This window comes from Triplophysa dalaica, chromosome 23, assembly GCF_015846415.1.
Source record: "Triplophysa dalaica isolate WHDGS20190420 chromosome 23, ASM1584641v1, whole genome shotgun sequence".
In the NCBI taxonomy this organism is placed as follows: Eukaryota; Metazoa; Chordata; class Actinopteri; order Cypriniformes; family Nemacheilidae; genus Triplophysa; species Triplophysa dalaica.
Genome location: NC_079564.1, coordinates 2,973,222 through 2,990,138, shown reverse-complemented (window position 1 = coordinate 2,990,138; position 16,917 = coordinate 2,973,222). Strand labels below are relative to the sequence as shown.

General features: G+C 39.3%; 3 protein-coding genes across 19 annotated transcripts in view; 2 read left to right on the top strand and 1 right to left on the bottom strand.

The window, feature by feature from the left end:
• Positions 1–291: 291 nt before the first annotated feature.
• camk2n2 (calcium/calmodulin-dependent protein kinase II inhibitor 2) lies at positions 292–2,042 on the bottom strand. The gene is made up of 3 exons (XM_056738621.1): positions 1,968–2,042; positions 1,663–1,865; positions 292–1,514 (listed from the first exon to the last, which is right to left on the bottom strand). The coding sequence occupies exons 2-3, from the start codon at positions 1,829–1,831 to the stop codon at positions 1,444–1,446; spliced, it is 240 nt and encodes a 79-aa protein (XP_056594599.1). The 5' UTR covers positions 1,832–1,865; positions 1,968–2,042; the 3' UTR covers positions 292–1,443.
• A 601-nt stretch (positions 2,043–2,643) lies between these two features.
• chrnd (cholinergic receptor, nicotinic, delta (muscle)) lies at positions 2,644–7,238 on the top strand. Its single transcript, XM_056738408.1, has 12 exons — positions 2,644–3,098; positions 4,109–4,254; positions 4,421–4,465; positions 4,565–4,674; positions 4,760–4,915; positions 4,998–5,107; positions 5,203–5,403; positions 5,715–5,826; positions 6,020–6,134; positions 6,303–6,513; positions 6,595–6,713; positions 6,873–7,238. Exons 1-12 carry the CDS (start codon positions 3,047–3,049, stop codon positions 7,053–7,055), a joined length of 1,560 nt encoding a protein of 519 aa, XP_056594386.1. The 5' UTR covers positions 2,644–3,046; the 3' UTR covers positions 7,056–7,238.
• A 5,128-nt stretch (positions 7,239–12,366) lies between these two features.
• The window catches only part of cnksr2a (connector enhancer of kinase suppressor of Ras 2a), a 56,285-nt gene continuing 51,734 nt past the window's right edge, over positions 12,367–16,917 (top strand). For all 17 annotated transcript variants that reach the window (XM_056738491.1, XM_056738489.1, XM_056738488.1 and 14 more), the window contains exon 1: positions 12,367–12,957. In XM_056738491.1, coding sequence (XP_056594469.1) covers positions 12,894–12,957 — 64 coding nt within the window. In that variant the 5' untranslated portion in view covers positions 12,367–12,893. The remainder of the gene's footprint in view (positions 12,958–16,917) is intronic.

Sequence of the window (16,917 nt, the reverse complement as noted above, 5' to 3'; positions counted from 1 at the left end):
TGAGTAGGCAACACTTAATTCTGTCAACAGTTAATAAGATCTAATTCAATTTATTTCATGTCTAATTTTGGCATTGAGACACTCAGCCTCCCATTCACCAAATTATTTGCACCGTATAACGTGGTCGTATCACGATTTATAACCTATATGGTTCTATTTCTCTTGTGGTGTTTATTGCTTTATTTCCTTTATTTCCTTCCATTTTTGTCCTTATTTTGAACCATCCTTATTTTTTAGGTGATGTGCACCATCTTAAAATGCAGAAATGGAACAAACTTCATAATGGACGAATCCTTTGAATTAATTTATTCAATCACATCAGTCATAGAATGTTGAGACATTTGTGTACATTTTGCTTCATAAATAGTTCATAATGTTGAAAATCATTAAGACTTCATGCACAATAAACCATACTTCTAACAGAATACAAAAACAAATAAATAAACACTTGAGAACTTCAGTGGTGTTACTTTGTTTTTCCTAACACAAAGTATTTAGTATCTTAATTATCAACCAAGGTGTGATCGCTTATTGCAAAGAAAAGCGTGTTCATGCTTATTTGTGAACCCCTCCCCGAAATAACATTCAGACTGTCCTTCTCTCGAAAGTGTTTTATGCCCGCGTATCTTCACATACCCTGTGTTGATAGACTATTAATCATCGTTCTGAGTAACAAATATTCAGATATAAAAAATACAAATATTGATTTCGGTATAAAGAATCGTGCCTGCCAGGGTTTTGCCCAGAGGTGGAATCACCCGCAATGGCACAAGAGACGAGTTCATGCAAAGAGAATCTATACACGACCGGACAAAAACAGTCATAGAAAAAAGACGCAATGAATCCAACAGAAGTTAAACGCCTTCTCATCTCCCCATGTGTTCGTCGCATCGTGCTGGCTGAAGTTTCCAATCTAATATGTATACGGGCATTAATCAGTCTGTACTAATGTAATGGGTCATAAAGAAGATAATACCATGAATAAATCTTCTCTCGATTACATACATCGGCCCGTTTCCATGCAAGATATGAATATAGCTTATTTCTCTGGAAATACGGTTTAAAATGAGCAAGAGTCAGTCAAAGTTGCGCTTCAGGTGCTGAACTGGACAGCTCCCCTGCACGCGCAGCAGAAGCGTGACGGATGAAACCGGACTTCGTGAAGTCGTGATGAAATCGGTCTCGGACCCACGACAAGAGGCAAAATGACCAGACATCTCGGAAAGCTTTCTTCTCGGCGGCGGTTTGGTATGTGTTCAAGTTGGAGAATGGCCAGCTTCTTCATAGCACCTCGCTGTGTCAACCCATGGTCCAAAACGCATCGCCATCGCTCTTCATCCTACACTCGCACACAGTACCATCTCCTTCACTTCTCGTTTACTGTTCACATGCACAGTCGACAAGTGCTTCAAATCGGTGATTAAAAGAGGCAATCGTTCAAGTTTACACGCCTGGAGATGACTTGTCTGTCATCCCTTCGAGAACTTCGTCTATTCGGTCATCTTCAATGACCACTGTAAAGAGAAACACGGATGTTTATTTAAACTGTGAAAAATAGACAATGTGATTCTGTGAATTCTGACGTGCATGTCTGTGCGCGTGCAACGCGTCGTTGCTGCTGCCCAAAGTTTGATGTGGATGCCATTTGAAGGTTGTACCCACCGTGTTTCGCCCTGCCAATTTGTCCGAGTTTCGGTGGCCTTTTGGACTGCGAGGTTCCGAAGAACGAGTTGGTGTCTTGCAGTCGACAGCTGAAGGATATCTGACCGACATCACTGTCCGCGCCGTAGCCGTTCATGTTTCCCTCGTTGTATGGCAGCACTTCGGACATGGCTCCGCAACTTCTCAGGGAATGTCGTGGGAAACTGTAAAAATGACGTTTGAATGGTTGGTATTTGGTACACAATTGATCTTGATGAAGTTCAGCTGACCCTTTAAATAACACTGTTTGCTGATGAAGTTCTAACCGTGAGAAGTGTGGAGTGCGCCCGACCGCGCGCCCGATGAACTCGTGTGAGAAACGCAGGGAGATCCTGAGACCATAAAGGAAACCCAGACGAAAAGTGAAGTCATTCATCCGGGTTTGAAGGGGAGGGTGCATGGGTAAATAAATAAATAATGTGCGAGTGAAAAACAACCAAAACAATAGCCTACCATCTTTTCTTTCTGGATGCACCAATATGTTAGTGCAAATAAAAATAAACAACTATAAAAATCTTTGAATCAATTTTGACGTAAATATATTTGAATTCCTTTTTAAATAATAGCAGTGATGATGATAACATTAACAATGTTTTTCTTCAATGAAGCAATATTACAAAACACCAATATTCATTTTATACACTCCTACACTACTTAACTGTAGATATCGATGCCTGGCAGCTCACTCAATCCTCAATACCATTGATCAAAGACATTTTATGTGTACATGTCTATAAAAGACAGTAACCTCCTAATGCATTCTTGTGTAATCTAGATTTCCTCTTGAATTAATCTTTGGCTCCATCTGCCGGCCACCTTCAAGGATGTCCCAAAACTACGCGCAGAGTGTACTGACACTAACGAAATGCAGAACCTTGCCCTTAATAGTCTCGATTACAATCACGTATACACGACTACAATCTGATATCTTCCACTAAACCTAACTTTTGCTTTAGAGCGGAATGTTAAGAACATTCTGCTTCAGTAACAGGTGGCACACAGGGTCACTGCCTGGAATGTTGTTGATCCATTTTTAGACCTTCTGTTTGGACAAACCTTGCAGCACAGCAAGAGCCATCTCTGTGTAGGGGTCGTTTGGGTTGAGTGAAAATGCAAAGAATTGTAAAAAAGAAGACGTTTAGTTTCTGAACATATGTCATTCTGAGCTGTTATAGCTTTTATCACCCCTACAGATGTTTTTTATATAGATATATATGTAGATCATGTGCCTGTTTTTTGGTTCTCTGAGTTGATTCAGCACCTGTCGTGTGTCAGTCAGGAGAAGACAGACGTGTTCATACTGTACGAGTGCGACAAAAACAGTAAAAGGCACACAACGGACAAGATGAGAAGCATTCCTTATCTCTTAATAGTGTCGCTTTACTTCGTTTTTCAAGGTAGGATGATGTTCATTACTTTGAAATCTGATATTTGAATATGAACTCAAACCCGATTGTTCGTATGGCCGTTTATCTGAATGCATAAATGTTTGCTTTACCGATACTGTGTATTAAACAGCTTTTGTTAACTTGTTTAATCATTTCAAACCAACTAACATAAAGAGCAACCAATAACACGCAATGGTCACAGAATAGGTGACATTTCTGTCCCCAGGCCAAGATACGCCGTTTAAAATATATATTATTATTTAGCAGCAGTTCATTTAAAATATAAAGCTTCAAATTTACCCAAAACACTGGAACATAGCATTTGTTATGTCTCTTTATCACTACGTTACTATAAAATAGTTATGAAATCTTTCAAGAGTCATGTATGATTCCATTTCCCATCTGTGCTTTAAATATAATTACTTTATATTTAAATCCACACTATTTTAGAACAGATGTCCCCTGGTTTTTACTCTGTGTTGTTACCTTAACACATTTTCAACAAAAAATTCTGGAAATTCAAAAGTTAATTTTCTGATATTGTAGCTATGGGCGTGTCAATATTAAGTTACTGTGGAAGTATTGTGGAAGTTATTTTTATTAAAAAAAATGGTAAATTACTACACTGTAAAAAACTTATTTTTAAAGAAATTTTCTGTTATTTTTACGGATTTTCAACATAAAAAATATATGTTTTTAAATACCGTAAAATTACAAGAAAAACAGGGGGGATATTTACTTTTACAGGGAAAAAAACGTAATTTTACCGCTTTTTTACAAGATTAATTTTTTTACAGTTTCTCTTTAAAATACTGTCAAAAACTATCAAATGTAAAAATAAAAATAAAAATTGACAAGAAAAAGGCAAAAATGTAAGGAAATTAGTACATCCAAATAAAATAAAATAGTGTACCTGAGATTGACCAATACACATTTTGAATAATAAAAAATGAATTTAAAGTTATTTCTAAATCCACAATAAAAGCTCTGACCTTCTAAGCATGTTTTTTTTGTTGCAGAATGTTGGTGCAGAAATGAAGAAGAACGTCTAATCCACTACCTATTTAAGGAGCGTGCTTACAACAAAGAGCTTCGTCCGGTGGAAAATAAAGATGAGGTTGTAGATGTTTACCTGGCATTGACACTTTCTAATCTCATTTCCTTGGTGAGTGCACAACAAAGTGAATCTAAAAAGTCGTTACTAAGAACTGTAAAATAAATATGTTAAAAAGAATAAGATATACACGTTATAATATTTAGAAACTAAAATATATTGTACATTATTATACCTGTATACTGTAACTGGGTATATCTATTTTTTTTCATGGCAGAAAGAAGTTGATGAAACATTACTTACAAATGTGTGGATGGAGCATGTAAGTGTGCATTTAAATCATTTGATGGAGGCCTACATTAAACATGTTTATGAAATGCTGTTTGTATGTGTTTATCGATCTTTTCCTTGTTTTGTTAAGGGCTGGACGGATTATAGACTAACCTGGAATGAATCAGAGTTTGATAACATTGATATCCTGCGCCTTCCCCCCAGTATGGTGTGGTTACCAGAGATTGTTCTGGAAAACAAGTAAGCTAAAAGAACCGTGTTACAGTTTATTAATTCTTCTATGAAGACATTAGCATTGATTTTGATTCATGGTTCTTTATAATAGCAATGATGCCCAGTTCCAGGTTGCCTATTACTGCAATGTCCTGATATACCCCAATGGGGACATGTACTGGTTGCCTCCGGCTATTTTCCGCAGCTCCTGTTCAATAAACGTCAACTACTTTCCTTTTGATTGGCAGAACTGCTCCCTTAAATTCAGGTTGGGCCTTTTTTATGCATTTTAATGACCTAGTTTGTTTATTGCTTTATGATCCCCACAACACTCATTCTGCCTCATTCAGCTCATTAACATACAATGCCAAAGAGATTACCTTACATCTTAAAGTAGAAGAAGAGGACAAAAAGAACTTCAGAGTCGAATGGATCGTTATTGATCCTGCAGGTTTCACAGGTAAGATCTGAGACATCATTGCTGTTCATTTCTTTCTGCCGCTGCAGTCATATATAGTCTATCTCTCTCTTTCCCTTACTCATCTCTCACTTCAGAAAACGGTGAGTGGGAGATTGTTCACAAGCCTGCCAGGAAAAACACGTATAAGAACATTCCAATGGAGAGCAACAAGCATCAGGACATCACCTTTTACCTCATCATCAAACGCAAGCCTCTGTTCTACATTGTAAACATCATCATCCCGTGCGTGCTTATCTCCTTCTTGGCCTCGCTTGTCTACTACCTGCCTGCAGACAGTAAGTGAAGCCTCACAACAAATTACAAAAACTAAATTAAAGCTATTGAACTATTCCTTAAAATAATATACATATTTTAACAGATTTAAAAATAAACAAACAGCTAACTTAACTTTTAGCAACTAAAATGATATTAAAAATATTGTTTTGTTTGTGCTAATTTGTTAGTCACCAACATAAACAGGTAACACTCAGCATTATATCAAACAACAACACATTAACATATACTGTACAGTGTGGAAGGAATGTAAAGCATATAAACGCTGTAACGTCTTTAACAGATTCATGCTCTAAAATCTAAATGTTTCCAGGTGGTGAGAAGATGACGTTGTCTATCTCTGTGCTGTTGGCTCTGTCTGTGTTTCTACTGCTGATTTCACAGCGTCTACCTGAAACCTCTATGGCTGTTCCCTTAATAGTCAAGTACGCCATTATCACACAGATTTCATGAATATTGCATGAGAATGTTTTAGTATTTCTGACACCACTGTGAAACCCAAAGCTTTGATCTTAAAAACACATTCAAATATGGGAGATTATAAATTTTTGATTGTTTCGAGACAGTGTTAATGTGCAGTAATAAATAAACATAATGTTTGTTTCTGGGTTCGGGCAGATATCTGATGTTTATTATGGTACTCGTCACTGTGGTTGTTCTGAATTGCGTCATCGTGCTGAACCTTCACTTCCGGACTCCGAGCACCCATGTGATGACAGAATGGACCAAAGAGGTCAGTCCCAGAACTTTGTGCATGCATGACCCTAGTTAATGATCCCAAGGCACTAAACGTAGCAAATAGTTTTGCATTGAAATTTTTGATCCAATCAGTCAAAATGAGAATATATTGAGCACATTAGATGATGAGAAGTTCACATGATGACACAGCTACATATCTCAGTTTTTTCTAGAGCGCCTTCCACGTCTTCTGCACATGTCACGTCCGGAAAACGACATGCCTAGTCCGAACGGAGCGTTGCCACGGCGATCCAGCTCCATGGGTTACATCGCCCAGGCAGAAGAGTACTACAGCGTCAAGTCCCGCAGCGAGCTGATGTTTGAGAAGCAGTCGGAGAGACACGGCCTCGCCACTCGGCCCACCCCCAAAGCCAGTCAGTCCCGCATGACACTATAAATCTCACCCAGTTTATCTCAATGTTAATATGACAGTAAACAAGTCGATTTCCCCCCAGCGTACACATCCAATAATGACTCCGAGGTGTCGGAACAGCTGTACAACGAGATGAAGCCAGCTGTGGAAGGAGCTAATTACATTGTTAAACACATGCATGACAAAAATGACTATAATGAGGTAAGAAGACAATATAATCTAATAAGAGAGATTTGAAAGGGTAGTAATAGTGGTAATAATTTTTGGATCAAACCTAATGCTCTACCAGTTGAGCTAGTGATGGCTAAAGTAAACATAAACGTGTTCATGTTTATGATCAACCGTACCTTTCTACCTCAGGAAAAGGACAATTGGAGTGGGATCGCCAGGACTGTGGATCGACTGTGTTTCTTTGTCGTCACTCCAGTCATGATCTTAGGTACCATTTTCATCTTCACGATGGCAAACTACAACCAGCCACCAGCGCTGCCCTTCATGGGAGACACGTTTACCTACACAGAAGGAAACAAGCGTTTCTTATGACCTCCCTATCATTTAACCCAGCTAAATATCTTCAGCAATCAGATAAATAATGTATCATAGAGAGTTTTTTGACAGCAGTACAAAGCATGAGACTTGTTTTTTTTGATCACTTTTTGGGCTATTTGTGTAGGTTTGATTACTGAGATTATGAAAGTTGTATAATAGGTGTGCTAAATAAATCTCTGAGAAAGGAAATCAAATAACTCTTGTCCTTTTTTTCTACAGGGTGAAAGTGGTACTCGATAAATAATCTAAAGATGTTTTGCTGCCATGTTATGAGATTTCAGACAGGGACGAGCTGAGACCAGAAAGAATAAAATCCATCCAAGAGACCCTGGGCTGTTTAAATTATAAATGCGGTTATAAATGGTACATCTCACGAACCAACTTAAAAGAGTGTGTGTCTGTTACACAATTGAGATATGAATGAATTATTAAGCGTGCGCTGCATGGTTTCACCACATGAGGGCGGTAATTGCCATCGAAATTAGCTTATCAATCCTCCACCTGCCTGTTAAAGAGTACATACCATGAGATCATGAAAATAATATTTCGTGCAGTGTGTAATTTTGCCATGTTTGAGAGTAATCAGTCTGCAAAGTTACTGGCTTGGAAAAAAGGGAGTCGACTCTGAATCAGGCAAATGAGTCGTCACTAGTCCGATTTACGAAACACCATGGATTTACGTCACTACGTGTATTCCCCGCCTACGTTTTGCTAGGACTGCCCGCAAAAACTTCACTCTTCTCCCCCAAACACTGTAGGTCATGAGCATTATTCGCGGCAGACCAATCCTAGCAGACTAGATCATCTGACCAATCACATCAGACTAGGCTAGCGGAAAGGAGGGGATTAGACAGATGAATCTTGGAACAAATTATTTGAGAGTCAGTCAAGAAGTGAGGTAAGAATAACTGCCTATTATTACAAAATAATCGTGTTTTTTCACCTTGTATGTACATAAACTTGTCGTTGGACACCCCATAAACCAAAGTAGGACCTTACAAATCCCTAGTTATATTCTCTATAATATGCTTGTTCGACTTGATTCGGAGACACAAGATCCGACAGGCAGATGACATGTAAGTATCGCGAGAGCGATTCGAAAAACAATAAAATCTTTGCGTTCGAATCGCCGTCACTGTCGAACAAGCCTATTATTATAAATGCTAGTGATGTTATCCAGCACCATAGGGACAGAAGAAGAAAGCCGACGTGAAAGAAAACAAGGTTTGGTTAAGAAGCGTTTAACTGTGTAGCTGGTTCAGTCAACGTTAGGGTTAAACCACATTCCACAATATGAGTACATAAAACTTTAATGGTGGTTAAAGCACACGCATACAAATGAAAGCCAAAAATGTTGGAAAAAAAAGAGAACAACTACGGATGCTTACTAGCCACTAGCCATTTTCATCTTTTCCCCATTTGTAGATGAAACAAGGATTTGCTCATCATCACAGTCCACGATCCTTCCCTCCAGCTCACTGAAGTTATAAATGAATAATTAATAGTCCACGTGCCTTGGAAAAATAGGGAAGATAACTCAGTACTCGTGTTGGGCAAATTATCTGGAATTTGGTAGTAACTTTGATCGATCGACTCTTAAAAATCGTGTAACTGTGCTCTACACAAATTGGCCCCGAGATTGGATCTGAAGTCTAAACTGGAGATTAATCCAGAGTTGTTGACAGTGGCGGGGCTGAGGAATGGATCTGTGTCTCAACCACAGGGACCCTATACCTCCTCCAGACAATTCTCCATTGGTCTTGATAGAATGGCCTAATGGCCTGCAATCGGTCTATTTGAGAGTTTGTTTTGCTTGGTGGAAATGGACATCCATCAACAAAGCGTATATGCCATCTGAGTGGGCGAGAGAGAGAACTCGAAAGAGGGCTCAGACCAGCGGATCTCATCACGAAGGCTTTATAATGGTACTGAAGCAAAGCGATTTATCTGTGCTTGAGTGTTGTGGCTTATTGTGCTGTAGGTTCAAAGTGTGCATGACTTCCATTCCATTCCATTTTCTACCGCTTATCCGAACTACCTCGGGTCACGGGGAGCCTGCGCCTATCTCAGGAGTCATCGGGCATCAAGGCAGGATACACCCTCGATGGAGTGCCAACCCATCGCAGGGCACACACACTCACTCATTCACTGTGCATGACTTGAAAATGCAAATTAGACCACGCCTCAATTGATGGCACCAATTCGGTCAACCTATAGATATAAATAATAGATGCTGCATTAGCATATGTTTCTATGGGCCGTAGGTTGTCCGCCATATTGGAACTGTGTGAGCCGGTCCGTTAACATTAACAATCATGCTGAATTTGTATGATTATGAAAGCATATTTATTGTTGTTGTTTTGTAAACTCTGCTACTGTAACACATGACAGCAACGAAAGGTTATCCAATTATTCGGGAATTCAAATACCCGTGGTTTTCACAGCCATGGCTGCGCAGTGCAAGGTTGGGATATTCTAGTCAACTGTGGGTGACGTCACATCATTGGACCGTCTAAAGATGGTGGACGAGTCTACGTGCCCGGAGCGCTTGAATGCGACATGTCAACTAGTTATTTATATCTATGGGTCATCCCACCGCGTGACAGAAAACAGGGTTATGGCTAGAAGGGGTGCATCTACCTCCACAGGGCATGCGCACTTCAATTCCGCATCAACAGTTAATTCATATTTTTGTATTATTTTAAGACTAGGCTAAGGGTTGGGGTAGGTGTAGGTATTAGCTAATGTATTTTATTATAATGATATGGCAAGATTTTGAATCACTTCCAGCCGTAGCTGTATATCCCTCCTAGCCATAACACGAAAACAGGGATGCCTTCATCCTCGACACACCCACCAAACAAGAGAAAACGTATCTCAAACCCTGTTGCACACCGTTGCAAACCGGGAAACGTGTTGCCAGGGTCGGTTATAAATCGTGTTTAAAGTCTCCGTTAACCAGAAGTTGCTCTTGTTTTTACTTACGTATCTGCCACATTTAGAGTTAGGATTTCAAAGGAGAAAATTATTGGGCGTGACTTGTTTTTCACTGCGAATTAATTGGATGTGGCAGCAGACTGACAGTTGAAGGGAAGGAGTTAGCGGATGCTGCGTCTTATTCACGTCAACTGAGGGAATAGGGAGGAAGTGCATTTTCAGATTGTAAGTGAAGATCACGAGGGTACATGAATTTTAAAAAGAAAATGACCCACATTGATAAGCTATTTAACAAAAATGCAATATTTCATGAAAAATAAGAATTGTCATTTTTAATTTCACTGGGACTTTAAACTGCAGTTTTAAGGACATAATACTCGGCAGTGTTGTTAACTGATGGATTTATGCTTTAAACCATATTCCAAACATTAAAATACCGCAGGGAGACTTCAATTTCTGTCTCAACAAAGATGTTTATTACATTTTTTATTTATTTAATTCTTCATGTTCCAAACTTCTATACTATTTTTATGTGGAAACAGAATCTCTCCAAACACAGACTTGACCTTTCAGGATCACCTTTGGATGGTCATTTGTTAGCAAAAACAGTGTAATGAACTTTTCTATTTACAGGCCTACATGGTCCAAACAACATCAGGGAGAGTAAATAATGCAACAAAACTGTAATTCCTTTATGACATCTGTTTTAGTTTCATTATGAAAACTCATCAAGGACGACCCCCATTTCCACAATTTTTCACAGCATTTATACCAAAACAAAGGTTTAGATTTTTATTAATAGGAGTGTCACAGTATACCAGTAGGCTATTGATAATAACCATGACATTAAAACTAATCAATATTGTGCTAATTTTATGGCCAGCAGGGGGCAGATTCCCTCAGAAGTCTATGACTATCTAAAATGTCTACATTTGATACATTGATTCAGCTTAGTTATAGAAACACACAGCTCTCATATAAACGCACACATAGAGGATACATATGAAAAAAGCAATGCTTTGAGTTGCAAATGAATCTGACAGATCCAGTTTCCCTGCTCTGATTTTTATTTCCCTGTGCGATTAAGGGTGCACGTTTGTGGGGCAGAGCCCACAGATCTGTGAATCTGTGGTGGAGTTCATGTATGATTCATGCTGACATACTGGGACCTGATCTGGGCCCGGCTCCAGCCTCCTGGCTCCATCTGCTCTGGTTCTGAAGTAAGGATGAGTTGGAACAGAATCAATAGGCAGCAGGATGAAGGCCAGAGATGATGGTCAACTGGTGAAACTGTGCTTGTAGGACGGGTTGGCTACATCACTTTGATATTTATAAAAATGTTTTTCTTAAAACGGAACTTTTTTGTCATGCATTGTGTGCAGAAAACATGTCGGATTATCTTAGACATCATTTTACAATGTATTTCAGTGAACCAGTCACAGATGTCTAAGGCAGAATTCCAAAGACGAAGAAAGCTTTTATTTCCTACTGTACATATTGCTAGTATTTAAAAAATAACTTATGACCAACTTTCTCACAACAGGTGATGTTTTAAGCCCGGTGTTTCATTGTCAGACTCATGAATGTCTGATCAAGAGCCAATGCGCTCAAAAGGTCACCTATGGTATAAACATAATAAGATAATAAAATAATTTTTCCACTTAACTTTTTTGTTATTCTTATAATTTTTTTAATTGGACATACACTAAAAACAAAGGTTCCTAAAATGTTCTTTGTCAAGGTGTATGGGTTCCATAAAGAACCTTAAACATCCACAAAATGTTTCTGGTGTACTTTGTAGTAAGGTTCTTTCCCTAACCCTTTTTATTTATATTATTTTATTGTTATTTTGTCTTTATTATTTGTATTATAGTTTCTATTGATTCTTTGATATATTGATACTTGTACATTTGTATTAATATTTGGCCAAAACGTTCCGGGGACCTCAAATGGTACTTCTTTGAGCTCACTTCAAGGAAAACTTCTTTAATTTTGTTTTTAATTTCTACGAAACTGTATTTTTAGTGCCTCTTGTGCACTTTATGCCATCAATGGCAAGTTCCTTTTGGACATCTTATCCCATGTGTTGCTACCATTGTCAATTCTAGAATAAAAATTACCTACATGACGTCTCTGAATGATTTTTTTTACTTGTCACCTTATAGTCCAAAATACTAGCGTCTAATACGCAAATATTACCCCTGAAAGAATGAACGCACGTCTTTAACACAGTTTTAAAGCAGGGCGAACCGACGTGCCCTCATTAAAATGAATACAGCCGAAAGCCTTTCATCCTCGTGGGAAATAAACAGAGCGCCGAGTCAAATTCACTTTACCGCGCCACCCACAGGAGGAGCGCGCGCCCAATTGAATCAACGCTCGCCGCTGCGTTTGGAAAGCGACGTTCACATGCTGTAGTCCCCGCTCATTTCTCTCTGTCTCACTTCACATACCCACTACAGTCCACCTCTGAAAGGTAGAGATTCCAGAAGAAGGAAGGGAAAAGAGAGAAGAGAAAAGACTGGTGTTGGCGCGTGACATGAAGACGCGGCTTTTGGGGACCCGGTTAAGGAAGTGTCGCAGGCATGGCGTTTTAAGCCAGGATCTGAACTTAAAGGGGTACCAGGTCTGGAGTCTCAGAGATATGGGTGTCAGCGGTTGAGTGTGCAGGAGTAAAGGGACGCGCATTCCCGGTGTGTGTTAGGGAATGTGGAGGATCTCCTTTGGTGCGACGCTTTCGGATGCGCGATGCTGGATGAGATGAAATCCTGTAACCGGGGGCCAAATACAGGCGCTTAACGCGAGACCACCGATCCGAACTCCCCTGGGCTGCGCTAAAGCAAACCTTCTGCCTCTCGTACTCGCGTTCAAGGGGGATCCACGGAAAGTTTCGCGATGGCTCTCGTCATGGAACCTGTTAGTAAATGGAGCCCCAGTCAAGTTGTGGACTGGATGAAAGGTACGTGATGCGTTTTTGCATCTTAACCGCAAAACCCGTCATTTAATGGCACAGGGCAGCCAAGAGCAGACGATGTTTAAATGGTCTGCCTTTTACAAAGAAACAATATCTTTATCTTAAGTAACATATTCAAATGGCTTTTCTGTTCCCACCGCCGGCGCGAACAGGTGTGTGATGTCAGTGGCAAAACGGGCCAAATAAGAAATGAATTGCTACAGCAGATTTCTTAAACCTAAATGTAATTAAAATATATATAAAGGAATATACATAGAAAATACTGGAATCTGGAACGAATCAAAATGGTGAGCATTAAGCATCACATACTCCAATATGTCCACCTGGCACGAATTTAAATGCGCTTTACCATTCAATAGGACTATTAAAGTAAACGTTCATAGAAAAACGCTCATATATTAGTAAAAAAGTGAGGGAGCATCTTTGATGATAATGAACCTCGCGCGGAGGCAGAGAGGGGGCAATTACGCACCTTCCCTGCTCGCGTGGGCGGCGTGTCCAGATTCGTCATCACAATAACAAATCGAGCCGTGAGTTATCGAGGTTGTATCACAGGATTCGAGCGTGTCCCGGTGGGATAATGATTCACAGATCTGTGATATAAGGGTTGTGATATCAAATGTAAAATTGTTTTATTTCGTGTCTCGCAGCAAACGTGTAATGCTGAAGTTATGGAAATGAGTCTGGTTATGAGAACAAAATCTTTGACATCAGCTTGTTCTCATTTGCAAGTTATTATGAAGGCACCATGATATGAAACTACAATATATAAGGTAAAGAAAACGTATATGGATAATTGGTTTACTTCATCACACTTGAGTTGCCAATTGTTTGCTTTATTTAATTCAATAATTAGTTCTTGAATTATAATGTCCAGTTTACCTCTTTTATTCGTTTTACCCAATCTGTGGGTAAATGATACAAAAAAGTTACAGTTTTTGCACCACGTATGTGCTTTAGAAACCGAAGTGAGAGAGGCTACGCACGTCCAAAGCAAAAGCCATATTTACCCTCAGTGACACCAAATGTAATCACATTTATTGATGTGCTCTCTATATACATTTCATTCGTTCAACCCTACCTTAAGTCATAAAATGTATCTAGATGGTCCGTTAATGGCTCGATGCCGCTCTTCTAAACCCCCACCCAACCTCACAACGGCCCATTTACCACAATCATAAGAACATAACCTGCCATAGACAGAGCTGGGGTATTTTACCTGCTGGCGAAGAGCAGATTAAATCATAAGTGCAGCTAATGCAACATACAGAGAAGCAGGATATATCTGAATTTCTCCGGTATGAGCAGAGTATAGCCTTCAGTATGTGTTGGAGGGGTTCATGAGCTTCGGGTCAAGCTGCATCTGTGACTTAAAGCAAATCTATTTCTCAGTTTCTGACTCAGTGAGTGTTTTGATCGATGCATGTACGTGCTGCGTACGCCCCCGGGCCTGCACATTACACTCAGCACACCCCCTCTATGGCCCTCTCTAAATGCCATTATTAACGTCTCGCTAATGCTGGAATGGTATATTGGCGCTCCAAAAGACTGCCTGGAGTGGCACAAAGACATTTACTCCTGAAAGCGTTCGGAGGAGGATTTTAGTCACGGATGCTTTGAAGGGATCAAAATGTGGACATGAGCGTTTTTGACAATTCAGACAGAATTTTTTGGTGTTCTAACACAAACCCAGTGCAATTAGAACCTATGTGTTTCATATTTATGTTAAAATCCTAGGAATGCGAAAGGAAAGTGTTTTTTTACTAAAGTTTTTTTCTATTTGGAACAATATAGTCTTGTCCTAACACAGATTTGTGTGTTAAATTTCTATTCATTTGAATGTGTATTGCTTATTTAAAATCAATTGAATGTGTATGTAATCATCATTTTTACTTGAATAATATTGTGTCAATGATTCATCACCGAAAATTGCGTAACTGTAATTAATATGCATATCAATCATGTGCTGAAAACTTTAAATACAGAGATGAACATCCAAGTGAGCCTGCTCACTTTATTTATGTTTCAAAAGAGTAATGTTCTTTCCATATCTATGTGTCATTGACCCTAAAAGCCATGCCGTTTAATATACAGCGGTTAGAAAAGATACAGCAAGACATTTAGTGGACAATCATTCTGTGCCCTAGAGACTTACAAGATTCACCACATCGATTTGCTCTTTTCTGGAATAGCATGTCCTCGACGCCTCTGTTCGAAACGACAGCTACTGTCAACACATACTGCTCATGTCTGTGCATTGTTCTTAACCAACGCCATTCACAACATGTTTTAAAATGCTATTTGAATAAGATCAACTTGCATTGATAAAATAAGCTTCAGAACGCAACAGCTGGAAACATGGCCGCAGGGTTCGTGTGGGTGTGTGTCTGACTGCTCCTTCCTCTTGATTAGTTTTGTGACTGCAGGGCTTTAGATGTAATCAAGCTCCGTCACATCACCGCAGCCTCGCCAACCCTGATAGGCAAGTCTGCTCCATCTCTGTATCAGTGGCCTGCGATGGACTTCGGAGATGAAGTGGCCTAATCCAGATCAAATCAAAGTAGCATCCGACTATTGCTGTGCAGCACTATTTGGGGATTTTATTCCCAGGTAGTACTGGATAACTTAAGTGCTTTGAATGTCATTCTGCTTTTTTATTTGTAACTACGACCTGTAGTTTGACTACAATTTTTACAATAAATGTTTTACTTTAATCATCAAATCGTCTGCAAACACAGCAAGTCTTTTGATGGTTGCATGGCACTGGTGCACCTTTTGTTTCAACTAGCTGAGTGCTTGCTAAAACCGGCTTACACACAGGGCATTTCAAGTAATTTTACCTTCATTTATATTCAGACAGGACGGAAAGTGGCGATTTCTGAGTGGGTTTGTAATTAGTCTGTTCATATTCAACAGCCTGACCCATTCAAGTCATTATTTGGACCACTCATAATAATACAACTTTTTAATTTATCAAAGGTATTTTGCCTATCCCGGCATTACGTCACTTTCCCCTTTTTTCTTCCATTAACCCATCTTAAAATCTCAGTGACAACACAATCAACTCTAAACTAAATCTCCATATAAACTTCATCCTGGTGCTGCTGATGGACTGTAAATGATGTGTTTGTTTTTACATTACTTAAAGTGCTAGTTCACCCAAACTAAAAAATTCTGTCATCATTTACTCAACTTCTTGTCATTTCAAACATGTTTGACTTTCTCTCGCATAACACAAAAGAAGATATTTTGAAGAATGTTGTTAACTGGCCCCCATTCACATGCATTGGTTTTGTTTCGTGGAAGTGAACGGGTTCCAGTTCTGTTCGGTCAAAATATCTTCTCATTAAGTTCAAAATGACAAGAGGGTGATGAAATGATGACAGAATTGTCATTTTTGGGTGAACTATCACTTTAATCGTAACTTTCTATTTCGGTCTTCCTCTAAAAAACACGTGGACTTTCTTTCCATTTCTTACTTTTGTGTCTTGCTTATTCCCATGATTGTTGTGTATAATCTTCCCTGCCGGTTACTAGTGTGTATCTGTACCGCTGGCCAACACGCATTCCAAAAACACAGAAGTAAACATCTGATTGGACGACTCCATCTCTGTAAAGATTAGGGTGGAGTTCTTTGGCTGAAACAGAACCAGCATCTGTGGTTCCCAGTTAGACTCGTCTTGCTTAGCTTTTGTGGCTTGCAGTTTAACCGAGAGGCAAAACTGTTTTATATGCCGACGTTTTCTTAGTGTTCTTTTAGCTCAACTGGTAATGCGTGGCAAGAGCAATGCCAAGGTCATAGCTTTGATTCCCAGGCAACACAAAATGACAAGATCTAAATTGAATGCACTGTAAGTTTGGACTAAACACGTCTGCCAATGAATTCTTGTTAATGTAAACCCATTGCAGTCATTGACTGGTTCTGGGCAACCTGCAGCAATGTCT